Source organism: Convolutriloba macropyga, chromosome 1 (genome assembly GCF_964194025.1).
Source record: "Convolutriloba macropyga chromosome 1, txConMacr16.3, whole genome shotgun sequence".
Taxonomy (NCBI): Eukaryota; Metazoa; Xenacoelomorpha; order Acoela; family Convolutidae; genus Convolutriloba; species Convolutriloba macropyga.
In genome coordinates this window covers 48,450,955-48,468,153 of record NC_134468.1, presented here as the reverse complement: position 1 = coordinate 48,468,153, position 17,199 = coordinate 48,450,955, and the positions used below count along the sequence as shown (strand labels likewise).

The 17,199-nt window shown below is 34.0% G+C and overlaps 2 protein-coding genes across 2 annotated transcripts in view; both read right to left on the bottom strand.

The window, feature by feature from the left end:
* The window catches only part of LOC142339802 (transport and Golgi organization protein 6 homolog), a 43,031-nt gene extending 41,135 nt beyond the window's left edge, over nucleotides 1–1,896 (bottom strand). The window contains exon 1 of the mRNA XM_075390087.1: nucleotides 1,597–1,896. Within this exon, the coding sequence (XP_075246202.1) occupies nucleotides 1,597–1,894 (298 nt within the window). The 5' untranslated portion in view covers nucleotides 1,895–1,896. The remainder of the gene's footprint in view (nucleotides 1–1,596) is intronic.
* A 4,591-nt stretch (nucleotides 1,897–6,487) lies between these two features.
* Nucleotides 6,488–17,199, bottom strand: part of LOC142339760 (uncharacterized) — a 107,838-nt gene continuing 97,126 nt past the window's right edge. The window contains exons 18-21 of the mRNA XM_075390020.1: nucleotides 10,402–10,497; nucleotides 10,283–10,338; nucleotides 9,494–9,670; nucleotides 6,488–6,985 (exon numbers count right to left, since the gene is read on the bottom strand). Coding sequence (XP_075246135.1) covers nucleotides 6,761–6,985; nucleotides 9,494–9,670; nucleotides 10,283–10,338; nucleotides 10,402–10,497 — 554 coding nt within the window. The 3' untranslated portion in view covers nucleotides 6,488–6,760. The remainder of the gene's footprint in view (nucleotides 6,986–9,493; nucleotides 9,671–10,282; nucleotides 10,339–10,401; nucleotides 10,498–17,199) is intronic.

The following is a 17,199-nucleotide window of genomic DNA, read 5'->3' as shown; positions in this document are numbered from 1 at the left end:
AAATTAAACAATGGCTTAATGAACATTTCCTCTATTTTTTTTCTTAAGCTGTTCAACTTGTAGCTTAGTGTCAGCAAAGAAAGAATGCTTCTTCTTTCTACTAATTGAACATTTAACCTCTATTGCGGTTTTAAGCCTGAAGTTATTGTTTTCTGGCTTTGATACCACTAGATTTCAGATTTTTTTATTTTCAAATATTTGGCAGTTTCTCACGTTTTCTAGTTTTGTCACATTATCACGTTATTGACAGTTCTCATATCACATTATTGGCATTCAAAGTAAGGCACAATTCAACACATCAGGATCCTGAAAGATACAGATTATCGTTTTAACGGCTTCGACAATTTCTTGAAGAATTTAATTGAATTTCTTTATTTTGTCTATAAAATAGACAAAATAAAAAAAATTACTTTTGCCCTTTTTTCTTTTTTGTCTACTTGTTACCTAGTCTCATTAATGAATGGCCACGTGCTACATTATCGGTGTTCCAAGAAGGCACAATCAAAATATGTCTTTACGGCTTCGACAGCGCTTTCTGGCAAGTTTTAAATGAATTTTGTTTGTTGATTTTTTTGTTCTTCTTAGCTGCATAAAAAACTGAAAAGGAACAGGTCTTCATGCCCTTCAGAGCATAAAAATCAAACTATTTATTGTCTTACCTGATAGAATTGTCAATTTCATTCTCTCAAACTGCGTGAGCTCCGTCAGATTGGAATAACAAACTGTTTTTGTTTCGACCCCTGTTCTAAAGAAGCATTGGTAATTGTAAGCCTTTAGGATATGTTACCTCATTTCTAATGGTTTTCATTTTTTTAAGTTAATTGTTTAAAAACAAGCGAATTTTTTAACTTTTTGACTTTACTGTTTTTGTTCTTTTCTGTCTAATTGTTACCAAACCTTTTCACGGACTGATCCCATATCTTTTCTGGTGATTAAGTTATTTTGTTTAGTTTCAGTTTTATCTGACGGTATGTTGACTATAATATTAAGTTTTGTTTTTTAAAACGGACAAAGTTTTTGATGTAATTAATGTTTGTTGTTGTTGTTGTTATATTTTGCTGTTCGTCTTAACTCGTTTTCTTAAAATTGGCATATCTGATCATTCTAGTGCACCATTTTTTACTCCACTGAGTTATTTGCTTCGTGAGTTATCTTTTCGTTCAGACTAATTTTTTTTTGAAAAATACTTGGGCTTTTTTGGGTTTGTTTTGGGTTTTTTTTGGGATTCCCAAAAATGATTTTTGGGTTTTTCTATCTGTTCCTCATTTGGTAGAATTATGCCAAAATTGTGGATTAGCGGGGTCGGAACCTTATGTGCGTTCGCACATTACCGAGCCTCCTTGTTAATTTAAGTGGTCGGGTATTGATTGAATTCTGGTTACAAATCTTTCATTCAGCAAAAAGATCCTCCTATAATTAACATCTATTTGTGTGATGTCAAAAATCGCATTAATCGTTACTAACAACAAATACCTATCAATTTTTAATTCCCAGATTACACTTAAATAATACTCGAAGGTGATTTGGACACCGGCTTGTTTTGGAATTTTGCATCGATTTGAAACATTAAAAGACGAACAGATCATATTAACAAACCTGTTTCCAAAAACGGCGAAACTCCAAGAACACAAAATATTTCCAGACTTTTCACGACTGTCTTCTGATCAGAAACCGATATCGCATCGGAATCCAATTTCGCAAAGCTCGCTAACACGTTGCGCAGAGAAGATACAAATTTCATGATGGAATCTTCTGACAATTGTTCACTTTCTGGGAAAACAATTTTCAAAACCGCCGACATTTCGGGAGCTTCTTCACTTTGAGATGCTACTTCACCATTACATTTTTTGACAAGATCAGTTAGCTGATTGATCACTGATTTTCTATCTGTCATGATCATCTGGAAATGAATACGCTCCAAATAGCTTCTTTTGTTAATTGATGTCATTTTCTTCGATATTAACAGAAAATAAGTCAAGCAGCTTGGAAACCTGCCGAACTGTAGACGGTTTTATTCACCCTTTACCTTTTATTTTATTCAATATGAATGTTCAACGCTTTTATGCACGTTCTCCCTTTTCAAGTGAGATTTTATTAAATCTGTATTTCCAAACCTTTCGTCACTTGTTTCACGAGATTTCAAGATTCACTAAAACTTGCAGAACAATCATTTATATTCATAACAAGCAGCATCAATTCAACTCAGCATCGCTAGTGCTTATAAATTGAATTAATGCTGTCTCGCGATGCAATTAAACTGCTCCAGTTTTACTGGAGGGTTTAATTTTGAATAAGATTTGATAGAGTTGTACAATACTAAACATCCTCCTACGTGGCACATTTCGTGGAGTATTCAAGGATGTTACTTCAGTTAAATTTTAAATGTTTCCGTAACTCAGGTTGTAAAATGTCTTCAAATTAGGTCTCGGGATCCTATCAAAGCTTCATCTTCGGATTTTGCTTATAGTAGACGTGGTATTTTCAAGTAATGCGACAGTGTAGCTGCAAGTAGCAAAGTATGAATGAGTCAAACTTGATCACTTTATTAGAACCAGCATCGTATAGTTGGTCCTATACGTTGATACCCACTGTTCGAAAAACAAGTCAAAGTTGGAAAAACAAGTCCAAGTTTGAAAAACATTTCGTCAAAGTTCAATTCAAAAAGTCAAAGTTCCTCATACAATTCTCACTTCCGAACAAAGAATGAAGTTTAAATGAAAACAGAATGCACTCGGACAAATGCAAAAAGCCTCGAGTTCAATAAACACCAGGTTTCTAATGCAAAAAATAAATAGCTACCCACCAGCTAGTAGCTATTCACCAATGACCAACCTAGACTCACTCAGCTATCGCTTTCGTAGCTTTTATAAAGGAAAATGTTAGCTTTCACAGTTTCAGGTGCTTCAAATATTTGCCTGAAACATGGGGCATGATTTTCATTTACAAAAATGAACAAAAGGTCATACAAGAAGCAAAAACCCAAAATTTAAAGCTTGGATAGCGTCTAGCATATAATAGAAGACTAGCTATTACGCAGCAAGAATCAAACTCCACGAGTCCAGCTTAATTTTTACTAAAATTAGAGTATCAAGAAAAAGTCGAGTGACTGTGATTCATCACACAGGAAGGACACTTACTTATACTGAGAGCTATCCAAGCTTGGAATCAATTGCTGCCAAAATAGCCGCTATTGATTCGTCTATCCTCAATTATATGGGAAAAACGATAGTAAACAAGAAAGAAAAATTCACGCGTTACTGCAAGTACTGCAAACTCTTCTCCATCACAGATCGAATCTTATCTTCTACTCTTTCATTGACTTAATGGACACTAATGACCGGGTTTTATCATTTAATTGCATTTTTGCTTTTGTTTTCTGATCTGGTTTGAGTTAGGCTGATTGCGCAGCATTAAATGCCTTAAAATTGAAATCAGAATACGGAAAAAAATCTCAAAACAGACTTCCAATAGTTTTTGTTCCGAAATCACTTAGGGGGACTATATGCTCAACTGCTTTTTTGAACTGCTTTAAAATATCCCATATCTGCATAATATCTATAAACTTACCCGGCAGATTGCCGGGAACTAGCCGCTATTGATTCCCATAAACCCAATTGTGATTGAAGGGACAGAAAAACAATGAAAATTGATGTTACAATAACATTTTTAAAATCGAACGTTTGATTGGATTTCGTAGTTATACATACTCCTGTCCCTTAATGAGAGGATGCAGGGACTAAAATCAATACCAATAACCAATACAGATATTAACCAAGACTTTGATTTCATAATTAGACAAACTCTTGTTTCATTTGCTCTGAAGATATATCTAATGCATTTCTGAGAATATTTGTTGTGCTTTTTGCGATCTTTTCTTTTGATCTCATTAGGGCGACATAGGTAGCTAATCAACAAAATCTGCATCGAAAAACGATATCAAAAACAAATAGGATACACCCATAAATCCCAATTTTAGATGCCCTCTATTTGAACTTTGTTTCTCTGAATTTTTACTTAACATCTGTAATGCCTCTCAGTATGAATCAAGTTAAAAAATTTTAGAAACAAAACTCAAATAGCGGGCATCTAAAATTGGGATTTATGGGTGTATCCGATTTGTTTTTGATATCGTTTTTCGATACAGATTTTGTTAATTAGCAACCTGTGTCACCCTAATGAGAACAAAAGAAAAGATCACAAAAAGCACAACAAAAATTCTCAAAACTCAAAAATGCATTAGATATTTTTTCAGAACAAATAGAGTCAGAGTCAAAACAAATATTGTTATAAAATCACGAGCTATGAACTGGAAACAGTTATAAGATTAAGTAATGCCCCATTACTAACCAATGCGCCCTGTCAATAATGATACTACGATAAAAAAAAACAACAGAGCAAAAATAAAAACAAAACCTTGTCATTTCTGACAACTAATAGTGTCAAACACAGAACAACCAATTTCTCACTCCAATTGAAAGGTAGTTGGAAAAACAAACACGCTTCATACCTACTCCCTCTTTCGCTCCCTTCAATATTTGAGCGTGACTAAATTCACAACTCAAATTGGACTTCTTATATACAGAAAAGCAGGAAAAACACGTGAACAACCTTATAAAATAAAACTTCGAATTGTTAAAAAGGTGAGCGCCTAAAAATTAACCTTTGAGGATGCTAACTGCGGCTAATAAAAAATAACCATCAATTTGGCGAGGAAATGAAAAGGCTGGGGTTTTCTTTCCTAGCCAGTACCCTATCGCGCCCACAAGAAATTTGTCTTCTGAACTTCAGAAGCTAGACGAATGGAGTATTATTCAAAGACCGAAAAACGCGTCGCAAATAAGTCATTAGCAGAAAAAAAATTCGGAATATTTACAAACGTCATATTTGAGAAAAACTCGTAATGAGTAGTACCAGTATTTTAAAACGATTACACACACGTAACAAAACTCTTGAATATATCTTAGAAAAACACAGCTGAATGAATTTCAGATAAGACTCTAAGTACAAAAACCTACCACGCTCACTGACAAAAAGAACCTCCCACTTAATTATACTAATATTTTTGAAACCAAAGAAAAGCATTTCACAATGGAAACTGGTAAAGCATCTGGTAAAATCTTATTAAAAGACTGGTAAAGCATCTGGTAAAATCTTATTAAAAGTTGTAACTCCGAAGCAACTATTGGCCAGCGAGATTCAAAAGCAGACAATTTACAGTCAATTAACTATTACCAACTGACAGAAAGAAAACAGAAACGCATCACTGAGAAAACCGAGGGAAAATATTAAGGAAAAAGATCAACCTTCTTTTCAGAAACTCGTTAAAAAGTTCCAAAGGGATATCCCCAACCAACATTCCGAGAAGGACCTTTATCACGTCGGCTCGATTGGCTGCACCTCCATTAACCGGCGGAGACAAAATAAAGATTTAAGAAACGCCAAACGTTTTAAGAAAACAAAAGCGAGAAACGAATCAGAAATTTGAATAATTTATTTCTGTGAAAATTACCATGCCTAGCCTTCAAGTGTCGCCTTGCAAAAAAACATCTATAAAATAACAATAAATAAGGGGCTGAACACAAAAAAACCGGCCACTAGAAAATCAAAAGCAATAGACAAAACGTTTGAAAAAATATATTGAAAATTAACCAATTTTCTTGAACAAAACCAAATGGAATTTAACAACAATCACATAGTGATAACCAAAACCAACCAAAAATATATAAACACAACTCTAATATCGTACACAAATCTTATATGCCCTTGAACTATTTTCAGGAAGTTTGTTTGAGCAGCATTCTTGTCTTCCTGTGAAGCACTTTTGGCACACTTTATAAAATAGTTGGCAGATTGTAAGACAATAGCCGCAATAGCGTAGTAGATCTGCAGTCTCAAAATGATTTTTTCAATGAAATGCTGTTATATTTTGATTAAGAATCTGTTTAGCTTATTGCTGCTTCTATAAGCTGCCCTCAAATAACCTTCAATTGTATTTACACGCACTCACTCGACTTTATCTCTTTGAACTAAAGTAAAGAAAAGTCAATTCCAGATTTGAGAATTCGTGTTTGAGAGTGAGGTAAGTCACGTGTGACCAAAAACTATCGCGCGAATAACAAAAAACACCCTCCACTAAGAAGGAAAAACGATTTCATGCGTGCAATTCAGTTAAAATTGTATGACCGAAGGCATAACAAAAATTTGACTAAATTAAAAAAACAAGAGAAGGCCAATAATAGCCCCAGCTATTGCTTTGCGGTTATTAAATAGTACTTCAAAGGAAAGGAGTTAATTCCCAATTAAATAAGCAAACAGACGGTTACGGTTTTTAAGAAGTCCAAGAAAGGGGCTGAAAAAGAATTTCGGCGCAAATCCATGCATATCTATCTAAGAGTTATAAACCAGAGCAATCGTTAAAAATACCCCTGCTAATTAATCAGGACTACTATTAAGAGAGTGTGGTTCTGATTCTTGTTGCTAATTCATAACAGGAGGTAATTAAATTTGAATTTATAATTTGAATAAATTGCAGTTAAAAAGTAAAGCGTGAGAAATAATGAAAAACACAGGAATGTCGTTTAATTAACCAATCTTATTTTGATTGAAATTATCAAATAATGGTGCACACTATATAAAAATAGAAATCATTAACTACAGATCTTTAGGAACTATACATATGACAATAATTTAATCTGACCATGAATCAGTAACGACTCAGGCTGGAATGACAATTAGGGTTTCGGAATTAAAATGAAAAGTTTTAAAATTCACACGTGTTTTGTTCTACAGCAGGAAGAGATGAAGGTAAGGGTGGCAATGGAGGCGCTGGTCCCTTTTTCTTCACAACGGGCAGACAGTTTACAGGGAAGGTCCGAGTGTCGTGTAATAGCTCAGCTATGTTGTCTTCTAATTCTCTCCGCTTTTCCAGCTTTCTACAGTATCTCTTGAGGTCATCGACGCTGCTGTTAAGGGAACTGATTGTCATCTGAAACAAATAATGGTCTCACGTACAAAGTAATGAAAAATAACTTATTGAAAGTTGAATTTATCAACCGAAAAGATTGGTCTCAGAAATTTCTGTCTGTCAATTTAACTTTGTTTGAAGTGAATCATAAGTTCAGAAGTACTTTTCAATCAAACTTTTCTTAAGGATTGGTGTACGTAATTGATTATCTTTGCACAGCATGTAAAGGATGAAACAAATTGATGTCAAAATCAACAAATATTTGTATCTATGCACCATGAGACCACTTCTATACAATTTAAAGAGCCTTCATTAAAAAGTCAAGAAAACACGTCCAAAATGGAATAGCTCCAATTGGTCAAAAGCTGCATTCAAAAACCAAAAGTAAATCTGCTTTGGATTTAGAATTCAGGGTCAATTTCTAAGAACCGCCCTTCACACCATAAGTATAAGTCTCTAAAACAGTTTCCGTGAATCTCATACTTGGATACTAGTGAGCTGAAATGCTCTAAGATCATTGCTACAAACTTTGTTTGAGAGCAATTAAACCACAAAACAATGTAAAGAACGAAAAACAGAAACCGAAAAATTAAGAAATTAGTATTATTTATTTCAGTAAAACGTGCCCTCACTGACCTTCAATGCGACCTTTTAGAAGCGAAACCTATAAAAAAAGATCCTAACTTAAGATTTAACAAGAAAAACTATCACGAGAAGCTTAAAATGAGCAAAAATTAAAAGTCAGACAAAAATGTACAAGATTTTCTTAAATTTACTCAATTATATTCAAAAATTCAAATTCAATAACAATTATATCACAAAGCCAACCATTACCACCAGAACAGCTAATTTGAACCATAACAATCCACAACTTCTATATAAATTTGAGTACAAAAACTGCTTAAAAAGCGTACAACATGGCAAAAACAGCTCAATGTGAAATCTAACACATCACTTTTTATTCAGATGCTCGAAAAAGCTTTCAACCGCACTATTACTAAATTGGGTAAATAATAAAAATATTCTTGATTGAAAAAATTGGAGTTTAAACTAAAAAACGCTTAACGAAATTTTTTTCACGCCATATTTTCTCGCTCTCTCTCAAAAATAGCATGAAAAGAAAATCACTCTCTTTTATACACGCTTCAACAATTTGACGTAAATACTTTGTTTTCGCGCATTTCACTACGTGTTTCAAATAAACTCCAACAAAATTATCGATCAAAAATTAAAAAAGACGTTCCACAAATTCCCCTCTTCGAGTCGTAAACAAGACAGCACCCCAAAATAATTCAAATTCTTTGAATTGTAAACATAGCCGGCAGATTGCCGGAATAGCTGCGAAAGAATAGACCTGCGTGCCATATAATAGAGATAGAAACAGATACAGATCTAAATTGAAAAAAAAATCGACGCCGCTAAAAAAAACTAGGTAAAAAACATTCAGCGATAAATTAATAAAGCTTGTTGAAATTCATTCCGCAGAAGCCTCTTATTAGGGACCTTTACTGCACAAATGAGTTCCTTTGACCTTAAATAAATTCAAATTAAACTTAAGTTTTAAAGTGCAAAAGTCATTTTATTGAGTGAGGTAAGTCACGTATGATCAAAATCTAATCACGCAAATAACCTAAAAACTTTTGCTAAAGCGAGTGAGAAATGACGTCACGCGCGCAAATGCCGTTAGTGAGAGGAAGAAGTCATTCAGAAAATTTGACTTTTTCAGCTTTGCTGTGTGAACAAATGTAAAACGAAAAAAGAGCGTCAGACGACGAAACAAAAAAAAACTAAGAGCACCGCAATATAGCTTCGCTCAGCTTACAGCTTCGCAGCTATAAAAAGCAGAGCACCTAAATAATAGCCGCTGAGAGGCTGACGATTGATATTAAACAGTATTGCTCATCTCATGAAGCAACCTTGACAGTCAGCGAGGTCTGATTTCGTCAAATTTTAACCAAAGAGGAATTTTGCCGCTGGGACGAGTTACAGGGACCTTTACCGTCCTCGGCGAAATAGGTAATTCATGTGATGTTAAGACCGCTTCAGGCACGAATTAACTATAGACCGGCAACAAAACTGATACAAATTTATCCTAAAACCTGCTGACAGTTGAGATTAGGTTCTTCGTTTGATTTACCACCTCTTTTAAGTTAACCTCTTCCCACAATATGTAATGCAATTGTGATGCGCAACCCAATACTGTGAAACTTATTGATAAACCACAAAATAAACCACATGATTGAGAAAACGGAACGGACTTTCCCAAACTGATTATTACCCGGAGCGGAGCCTACATTTATCAGAACACAATTTGTGAGGATCAAATAATATGGTAGAATTGGGGAATGTCCGTCAAAGGTATTGAAAGGCATTAAGAATTAAATTAAACCAACTCAGTTCAATAATTTAGTTATACCAATATGAATCTAGAGTTCGGAGTAACAATCTTCAAGAAACCCACCTTTGTTTTCTAATTTATAGGGCTTTAATGGTGAGTTTATTACAAGGGTTCATTTTAACGAGACTCACTTGCTGGGAGGAGAGAGCAAGTACAGTGCGTAGTGCTTCTGAGAAATAGATCAAATGAGCAGCAGGATCCGACTCGGACGCTACGTTTCCCCCCTTTCCCACACTCTCTTCAATGTGGATTGGAAAATGGGATGAGGATTGATCTACTTGCTGATTGCCATCATCCATCTCCACAACCTAATTAACAAACACACTGAACATATATAAATTCATTGCGTTTGGCTCATTCGGCGAGGCTGAAAAATGACAGCTATCCCGAAAGGTCATTTGCTTGAATTCTAAGAACTAACAGAACGCGATGGAACTATGGTCCCTATAATAAAATTGTCACGCATATAGTCTGTTTGACACTACATATTTATAGAAACGACAAGTACACAAATCCAATTTCATTTCTTTAATTAACGAGATGTAAAAATGAGAATTTATTGTCATTTTCGAGTTGATGACGCTCTTACAATGATAAGATTGATTAGACATGAACTTTCAAACATGATTTGACATTTCAAACCAATTTATTTTTTCGAGCCCTTTGGATTACCTCTTTGCATTTTCCTATTTGAAAAAGCAGTTCTAAAAAAGGGACAATATTTCAATTTTTGTTATTTTTATTGCTGTTTCTAGCAATAACAACCTTCATATTGAATTCCTTTACAACATGATCTCATAAGAGATACATGAAACGTCAAATACACGGCAGATATTACCAAATTTCTACTTTAGTATTAATTACCAGAAATGCGTCTTGAATTAATCGCATTACATGCAGCAATGTAAAACTACGCTCACCAGTTTGACTGTTTTGTCAGACAGTTGCATGCTGAATTTGCATGATTTGATCATTACTGAAACAAAGATTGGGTTAGCATAAACTTATTCACACTCACAACTAGCAGTTTAATTGTTACCAGAATTTTCTACAGTTTCCTCCTCTCTTATCTTCCCCTTGCTGGTCATGGTCAACTTGTACACCAACTTCTGTCTGTCTGCGGACAATTTGAACACTAAAATGGTAACCTATCCACAATGCTTGAAAAAGATATGTTGCAACTACAAAGTTGTAACAAAAACAAACTACCGAAAATGCCTGCTGTTTTCCACACCATCGCCATCGGAAAAAAACAATTAAGAGCAGAGTTAGTAAAACCACGCCAAGTAATGAAAAATTAAGCTTAGGGAAGGTTGCAAAATTAAAATCAATATCCTTTCTGACATATCACCTGGATCGCATTCAAAAAGAAGAGCCACACGACATCCAATCCAATTCAGAAAACGTTTTATGTAGTTATAGCCGATAATGAAATTTGAAGCTTTCATAACACTTAGTTAATATTGAACCATTCACTCAATACAATCTGGAGAAACCAGAGATCCAAGTTATCAGAAAAAACCACTATTTGACGAAAACCCGATAAGAAGTCCAGTCCATAAAAAAATCAAGGAAAATATACAAAAAATGAAGCTAATTAAAACACATACGTCGGACTTTATTGGATTTCTCTTCTCCATCAACGTCGCGGTGGCTTCAGGTTTTATCCAAAAAACGATAATTGGAAAGGTAATTTTGCAAACTGTGATATCTAGCGTAATCATCTAGCTTTAAATCAAAAGGACTTCAGATAGATTCAACAGATGACCATGCAACCTGTGCAAACCCGCTATATTTACAGCGGAATTTCAAAGACAATCAAATTGAGTTCTGAATAGTATGAAATATTATCTATTAAGAGTTATGCAATAGTACCTACCTAGTTTAGAGGCTCTGTCTTTAGGAACGAATGATCAAGAATAAACAGACCCGAGAGATTGTCGGAAAATAGCCGCCATTGATTCCCATAACCCCGATTGGGATTGAAAGAACAGCAAAAAATGAAAACTGATTAATGTAAGAAAACATTTTTTTGAAGTGCAAACTATTTTGATTTCATTTCACAGTTAGACATATTCCTGTTTCTTAATGAGATAATAAAGGTGCTAGTATTAATACAAATAAGCATTAGAGGTGCTAATAAGAACAAACTTCAAGTAGCGGGCTCCTAAAACTGGGCTTCAAAGTTATCGCGTTTCGCTTTTCGATTTCATGTTTTATGCTGCTTCTGCTCACTTTAGATTGCTTTGTGCACTTTGAGCAGAATGAGCGAACAATGAAACTAGCCCTGAGAAGTAAAAAACATAGCAGGACAAGTCCTGAAATACAATTCAAAGAATTGAATGAAAAACTTAGATTTACTCTACCTGAACAGCAGATCAATTCAACGATACCTGCCAAAACAAAAACAAAATCATCTCAAAAAATTGAGAACCAAACCATCAAACAAACTAAACAAATATATAATCCTTGATAAAACTTGGAAGCTTTTACCCCTAAGGCAAAATTTGACCCCTTTAAATAAACCTATTTCAAAAATATGTTCAAAACCAAAATTTTTTTCTGAAATTAGTGCAGTATTATATCTGCAAGGCCTGAAAAAATTCATTGGCGCTTGAAGATCGATTAACTCGAAAATTTTCAAAAACTAAAAATATCAATTGAAGTTTTAATGAAATGTTGCTGAAAATCGTGACATTAATATATTAAGAATCATTTCTTGAAAAATGATTCAAGTGTCTCTAGAGGCTATCCAGTAAACCAATTCCAAGTCTTAAAAAATCAATTGGTTCAAAGATCGATAGGCAAAAATTCTTATAAAAAACTTCACATTTCAAAAAACAGAAACTCGTTCTATTAAAATGTTAAAAAACCATCCAATTACCCCCTAGCAACTATTTAAAAACATACTATCAAACCCTGTAGGTTATCTGGCTACTCAGGCAAGAAAAACTGAATTAAAGGCAAATGTCTTGAAAAAAACTTAAAAAAACTTGCAAATTTTATCAAAAAAATTTCAAAATTCGCAAGGTTAAATTGTTGAAAACAAACCCATTAAAACTAACAACTAAGCAGTAACTGTTTTCAGACCGTGCAATAGGTTTCCTGGCACTTGAGAATGGACAAATATCAAAAATTGACAAAAACTTTAAGAAACCTCAAAAAAATTGCAGATTTTATTAAAAAATGCTACAATTTGAGACCTTAAAATGTTGAAAACACCTCCATTGTTACTAGAAATTATACAGTGCTCTATTATCAAACCTTAAAGCAGGTTCCCTGGCCACTGAAGCTGGAAAAACGCAAAAAATGACAAAAATTTTCAAGAAACTTGAAAAAAACGTGCAAAAACTAGTATCATTTTGTGTGTTTGTGTTTGTAGTACAGAACATATAGCTCATAAACTGGTCATAACAAGTACCTTTTTCTCGCAAAAGGCCTTCATCAACTTTTAAAAACTTCAACCTAAGACTAATCAAGCAAAAAATTTAAAAAATTACAAAAAACATGAAAAATTGCACCATTTTGAGCCCAAAAACTCCAAAAATGACTTTTTAACCTTCAATTGAGGCCATCCCAGCAGCTGCAACACTCTAAGCACTTGAAGGACTACTGATTTCCACTTTGGGCCTCTAATGAAACTTAATGCCCACTGGGCTTTACCTGTTTATCCCGTTTTGAAAGATCAAAGTCATTGAAAAATATGTGAACACATCTTAAAAAAAAAACACAGCACCCCAATACAATTCAAATTCTTTGAATTGTAAAAAGTATTTCGTGCAAAATGTTTATCAAGCTGTGAACTTAAGGTAAAGAGAAACAAATTTTTATTCGACAAAGTGAGAAAACATAGCCGGAATTCTTGAATAACAATTGAAAGAAATGAAGCCAACGGCAGAGAGGCCAAAGGATGGAAGCTAAACCAGCCTCCTTGAAAAATCAGCCACAGATTAAAAAACAGCTAATTTCTCAACATCTATTGCACTATCTATCCATAGGAAGAATATATTAACTTCAATGAAAACAATTGGGCAACCACGCAACAAAAGTAGCAACAAATGCAGGCAGCAATCGAAGTCAAAATTAGTCAAAAACAAATGCTGTCGAAGCCAATTTAATTATTAGCAGTTACCCTGAACATGAAGTAGATCCAATTATGCATGATTGGAGAGCAAATGAGACCTATATGAGACAATTAGAACATAAGACTAACTGACAGGACAACAAGAAAGAAACAAAAAGCGGTTATAATCCAAAATAAACTCAAAAATTTATTTGAAAACAAGTGTCAAAGTCGTTGAAATCGCATTTTTTAACTTACAAAAATTGGATAAACTCAAAAATGCCTAATAATAAAATCAGTGACACCTTTCATTAACAGAATTAAGAGACAGAACAACAAACAAAATACAATGGTCAAAATGCGAAAAAAGAAACGTGCTTCCATAGAACCATTGAGACATATCATTGATGAGACAGAGTTAAAAACTGCAAAGAACGTCAAAAACAGGCAAAATAGAAAAAAGTTACCTTGATTTTATGAAGACTAACAGCGTCAAAGTGATTGAAAACTATTGGTTGCCTTTTGAGTGCCTAAAAAGTGAAACTATGCATCATTAGGACACAGTGTCTTTTAGAAGTATTAACGGAAATTGGAAAGAAAAACAGCAAAAACAGAAGTCAAATCGCCGCACGCGCAAAAAATTTTGTTCACAAAAACCGAAAACCTGTTTAAACAGCAGTCTCTCACTTCACTTTAAAAAGTAATTCGAAAAAATTCACTCCTTTTAACTGCCCGATTTTCGCTCCTCTTACTGCTCCTGCAAGGCTAAAACCACTACTCCGATTTGACTTCTCGTTAACACGAAAAGGCAAAAAAAATGTCAACAATCTTAAAATGAGACAGCCGGAAGACTGCGGAATCAACGAAAAATATAACAAACACTAGCTTATCACTAAATTAGAAAACTATTAAATTCATTATACCAACCAATTTGAAACAACGAACAAAAGAACAAAAAATTTCTTCAAGGAAAGTTTTTATAAGTTGCGACTTCAACAGCATTGAAAATTATATATGCTATGATATGATTTAATTGTGTTCAACAAATATATTTCAAGTGATGGGGAAACAGAATCAACAATACATTTCGAAGGAGAAAAACCGAAAAAGAACAAAATGTTATAAAACGGTTTAGGTTTGAAAACAATCTCTAAAAATTAAAAGCACTCTATAACACAACTTAAAAATAGTTCCTGCTTACTCATTCAGTACTCACATGACATTCAAACTCACTGGAAAACACTTAAAACATGAGCAAGAAGTAAAAACAACAAAACTGCAGAATTGATGAATTTATATTATTAAAATATGTGCTACCAAACTTTTTGTTAAAACTTAGTAACAATCAGCATACTACGGACGAAAAGTTTACAATTAAACACGAGAAAATATTCTGAAAGGCAGAGAAGAAACGGAACAACTAAGCAAAAACTGGTCAAAATCAGTCTCTTTTCTCACGATTGCATATATTTTCAACGATATCATAAAAACAGCTCACGATTGCATATAAAATACTAATATATCATACTGAGATATTGAGTCAAAAATGCTCCCGAATGTACAGTTTTCTGCTAAGATGCTTTGAAACACCACTTTAACCCAAAAACTAAAGTAAATTATAGTTAAACTGCCACTTTTCACACTTACTTTTTTTCCCTCTTCACCGACAGCTGGCATGCACAAAAACACCACTCTTTTATTTCTGCTCCCCATTTTAATCAAAAATTGAAGAAAACTACAATTTTTGCACGTGCGGCATTGACTTTTACATCCCGTTTCAGAACAAACGGACCGGTTAACAAAACATAGCCGGCAGATTGCCGGAAAATAGCCGCGATAGACGCTTGTGGCCTCCCATAAATTGAAACAACTAAAGAAACAAGAGACGCAGATTGATCAAAAGTCCGTTAGTAGACCACTAGATTTCTTGGGTTAGATACGTACTGTCATTTTTATGATACACATACGGACTATAAGGAAAAAGCCCTAAAAGCTAAAAGAGCTTTTTCAAAAATTGATTTTTCGACATCAAAAACTCAAGACTAATACTCAAGAATTAGGGCATATAAGTTCGGCACTACTTAGATCCACACTATTGATCTTTAATTAGTAAATGCTCATAAAATAAAGTTCCATAAGTGAGTTCAGAAGTCATTTTTTGAGTGACGCAATCGACCTAAAATCAGAAATGACGTCACGCAGACAAATCTGTCTGCATGTAAAACAGTAACAGTCACTGAAGTCCTTGAAAAAGTCAGGGTAACACGAAACAAAAATCTGTTAGACGGAGTAAAAAAAACATTGCAGAACAAATCTTGAAATACAAATCAAAGAGTTGAATGAAAAACTCAGACATACTCTACCTGACCAGCAGATCAATTGAACAAGGCCAGCCAAACACAACCAAAATCATCAAAAAGTTGAGAAGTTAAAACAATCAAACAAACTAAACAAAAACATACTCATTGCTAAAACTCTTGAAGCTTTTAAACCTACGGCAAAATCTTTTCCCTATAAAACTTATTTCAAAATTATGTTCAAAATTATGTTTAATGAAATGTTGCGGAAAATCGTGATACTAATATCTTCAGAACCAATTCTGTGTCTCTACAGGCTATCCATTAACCCAATTCCAAGCCTTAAAAAAATCATTGGCTCAAAGATCGATAGGAATTAATTTTTAGAAAAAATTTCAAGATTTCAAAAAATAGAAAATTGTTCTATTAAAATGTTGAAAACCATTCAATTGCTCCCTAGAGGCTATTTAATAACATACTATCAAACACTGGATGAGGTTATCTGGCTACTAAGCCAAGAAAAACTGAATGAAAGACAAATATTTCGAAAAAAATTTGAAAAAAATTGCAAACTTGAAAAATTTTAAAATTCGGAAGGTTAATTTGTTGAAAAAAAAACCCATTGAAATTAACAACCGTGTAGTAACTTTTTATCAGACCGTGGAATAGGTTTTCTGGCACTTCAGAATGGACAAAAATTAAAAATTGAAAAAACTTTAGGAAACCTTAAAAAATGCAGATTTTATCAAAAAATAAATGCTAAAATTCGAGACATTAAAATGTTGAAAACCAGTTCATTGTTAATAGTAACTATGCAGTGCCCTATTATCAAACCTTAAAGGAGATTCCCTGGCCCCTGAAGCAGGAAATTTCCAAAAAACTTGAAAAATAGCAAAATTTGGTATCATTTTGCATGCTGGTGTTTGTAGTACCAAAACATATAGCTCATAAAGTGGTCATAAGAAGTAATTTGTCTCGAAAAAGACCTCCATCAACTTTTTAAAACCTCAATCTCAGACTAAAAAAAAAGAGAAAAAAATCGCAAACATACCCGACTCACGTCGCGCGAATTGCTCTCAAACGACCGGCGAGCGGTTGGCGTCGTCAACAGCCAGCCACGGTTAAGTGTAGTGTCCGCAGGGCGCTACCTCTTCATCCCGTTTTTGAATACGAAAGTCAAATAAGTCCAGACGAAAAATCGGCCAAGCGAAAAATTGCTTGTCGCTTGGCGGATTTGCTTTTGAGAGCAATTAACAATGATTTCCTAAAAGTGCCTGTTAAAAAATTTATGATAAAAAACATTTCAACTATAACTCAAATTATAATGAGGATCAGAGATTGTGACATTACGCCACATAACAGCAGCTGAAATGCGGAATCAACAAAGAGAGAGAGATAGAGAGATAAAACGTAAAACCATAAAGAGAAGGAAAGGAACCCCAGCCGAAAGAGAGAGAAGGAGACAGGAACATCTTCC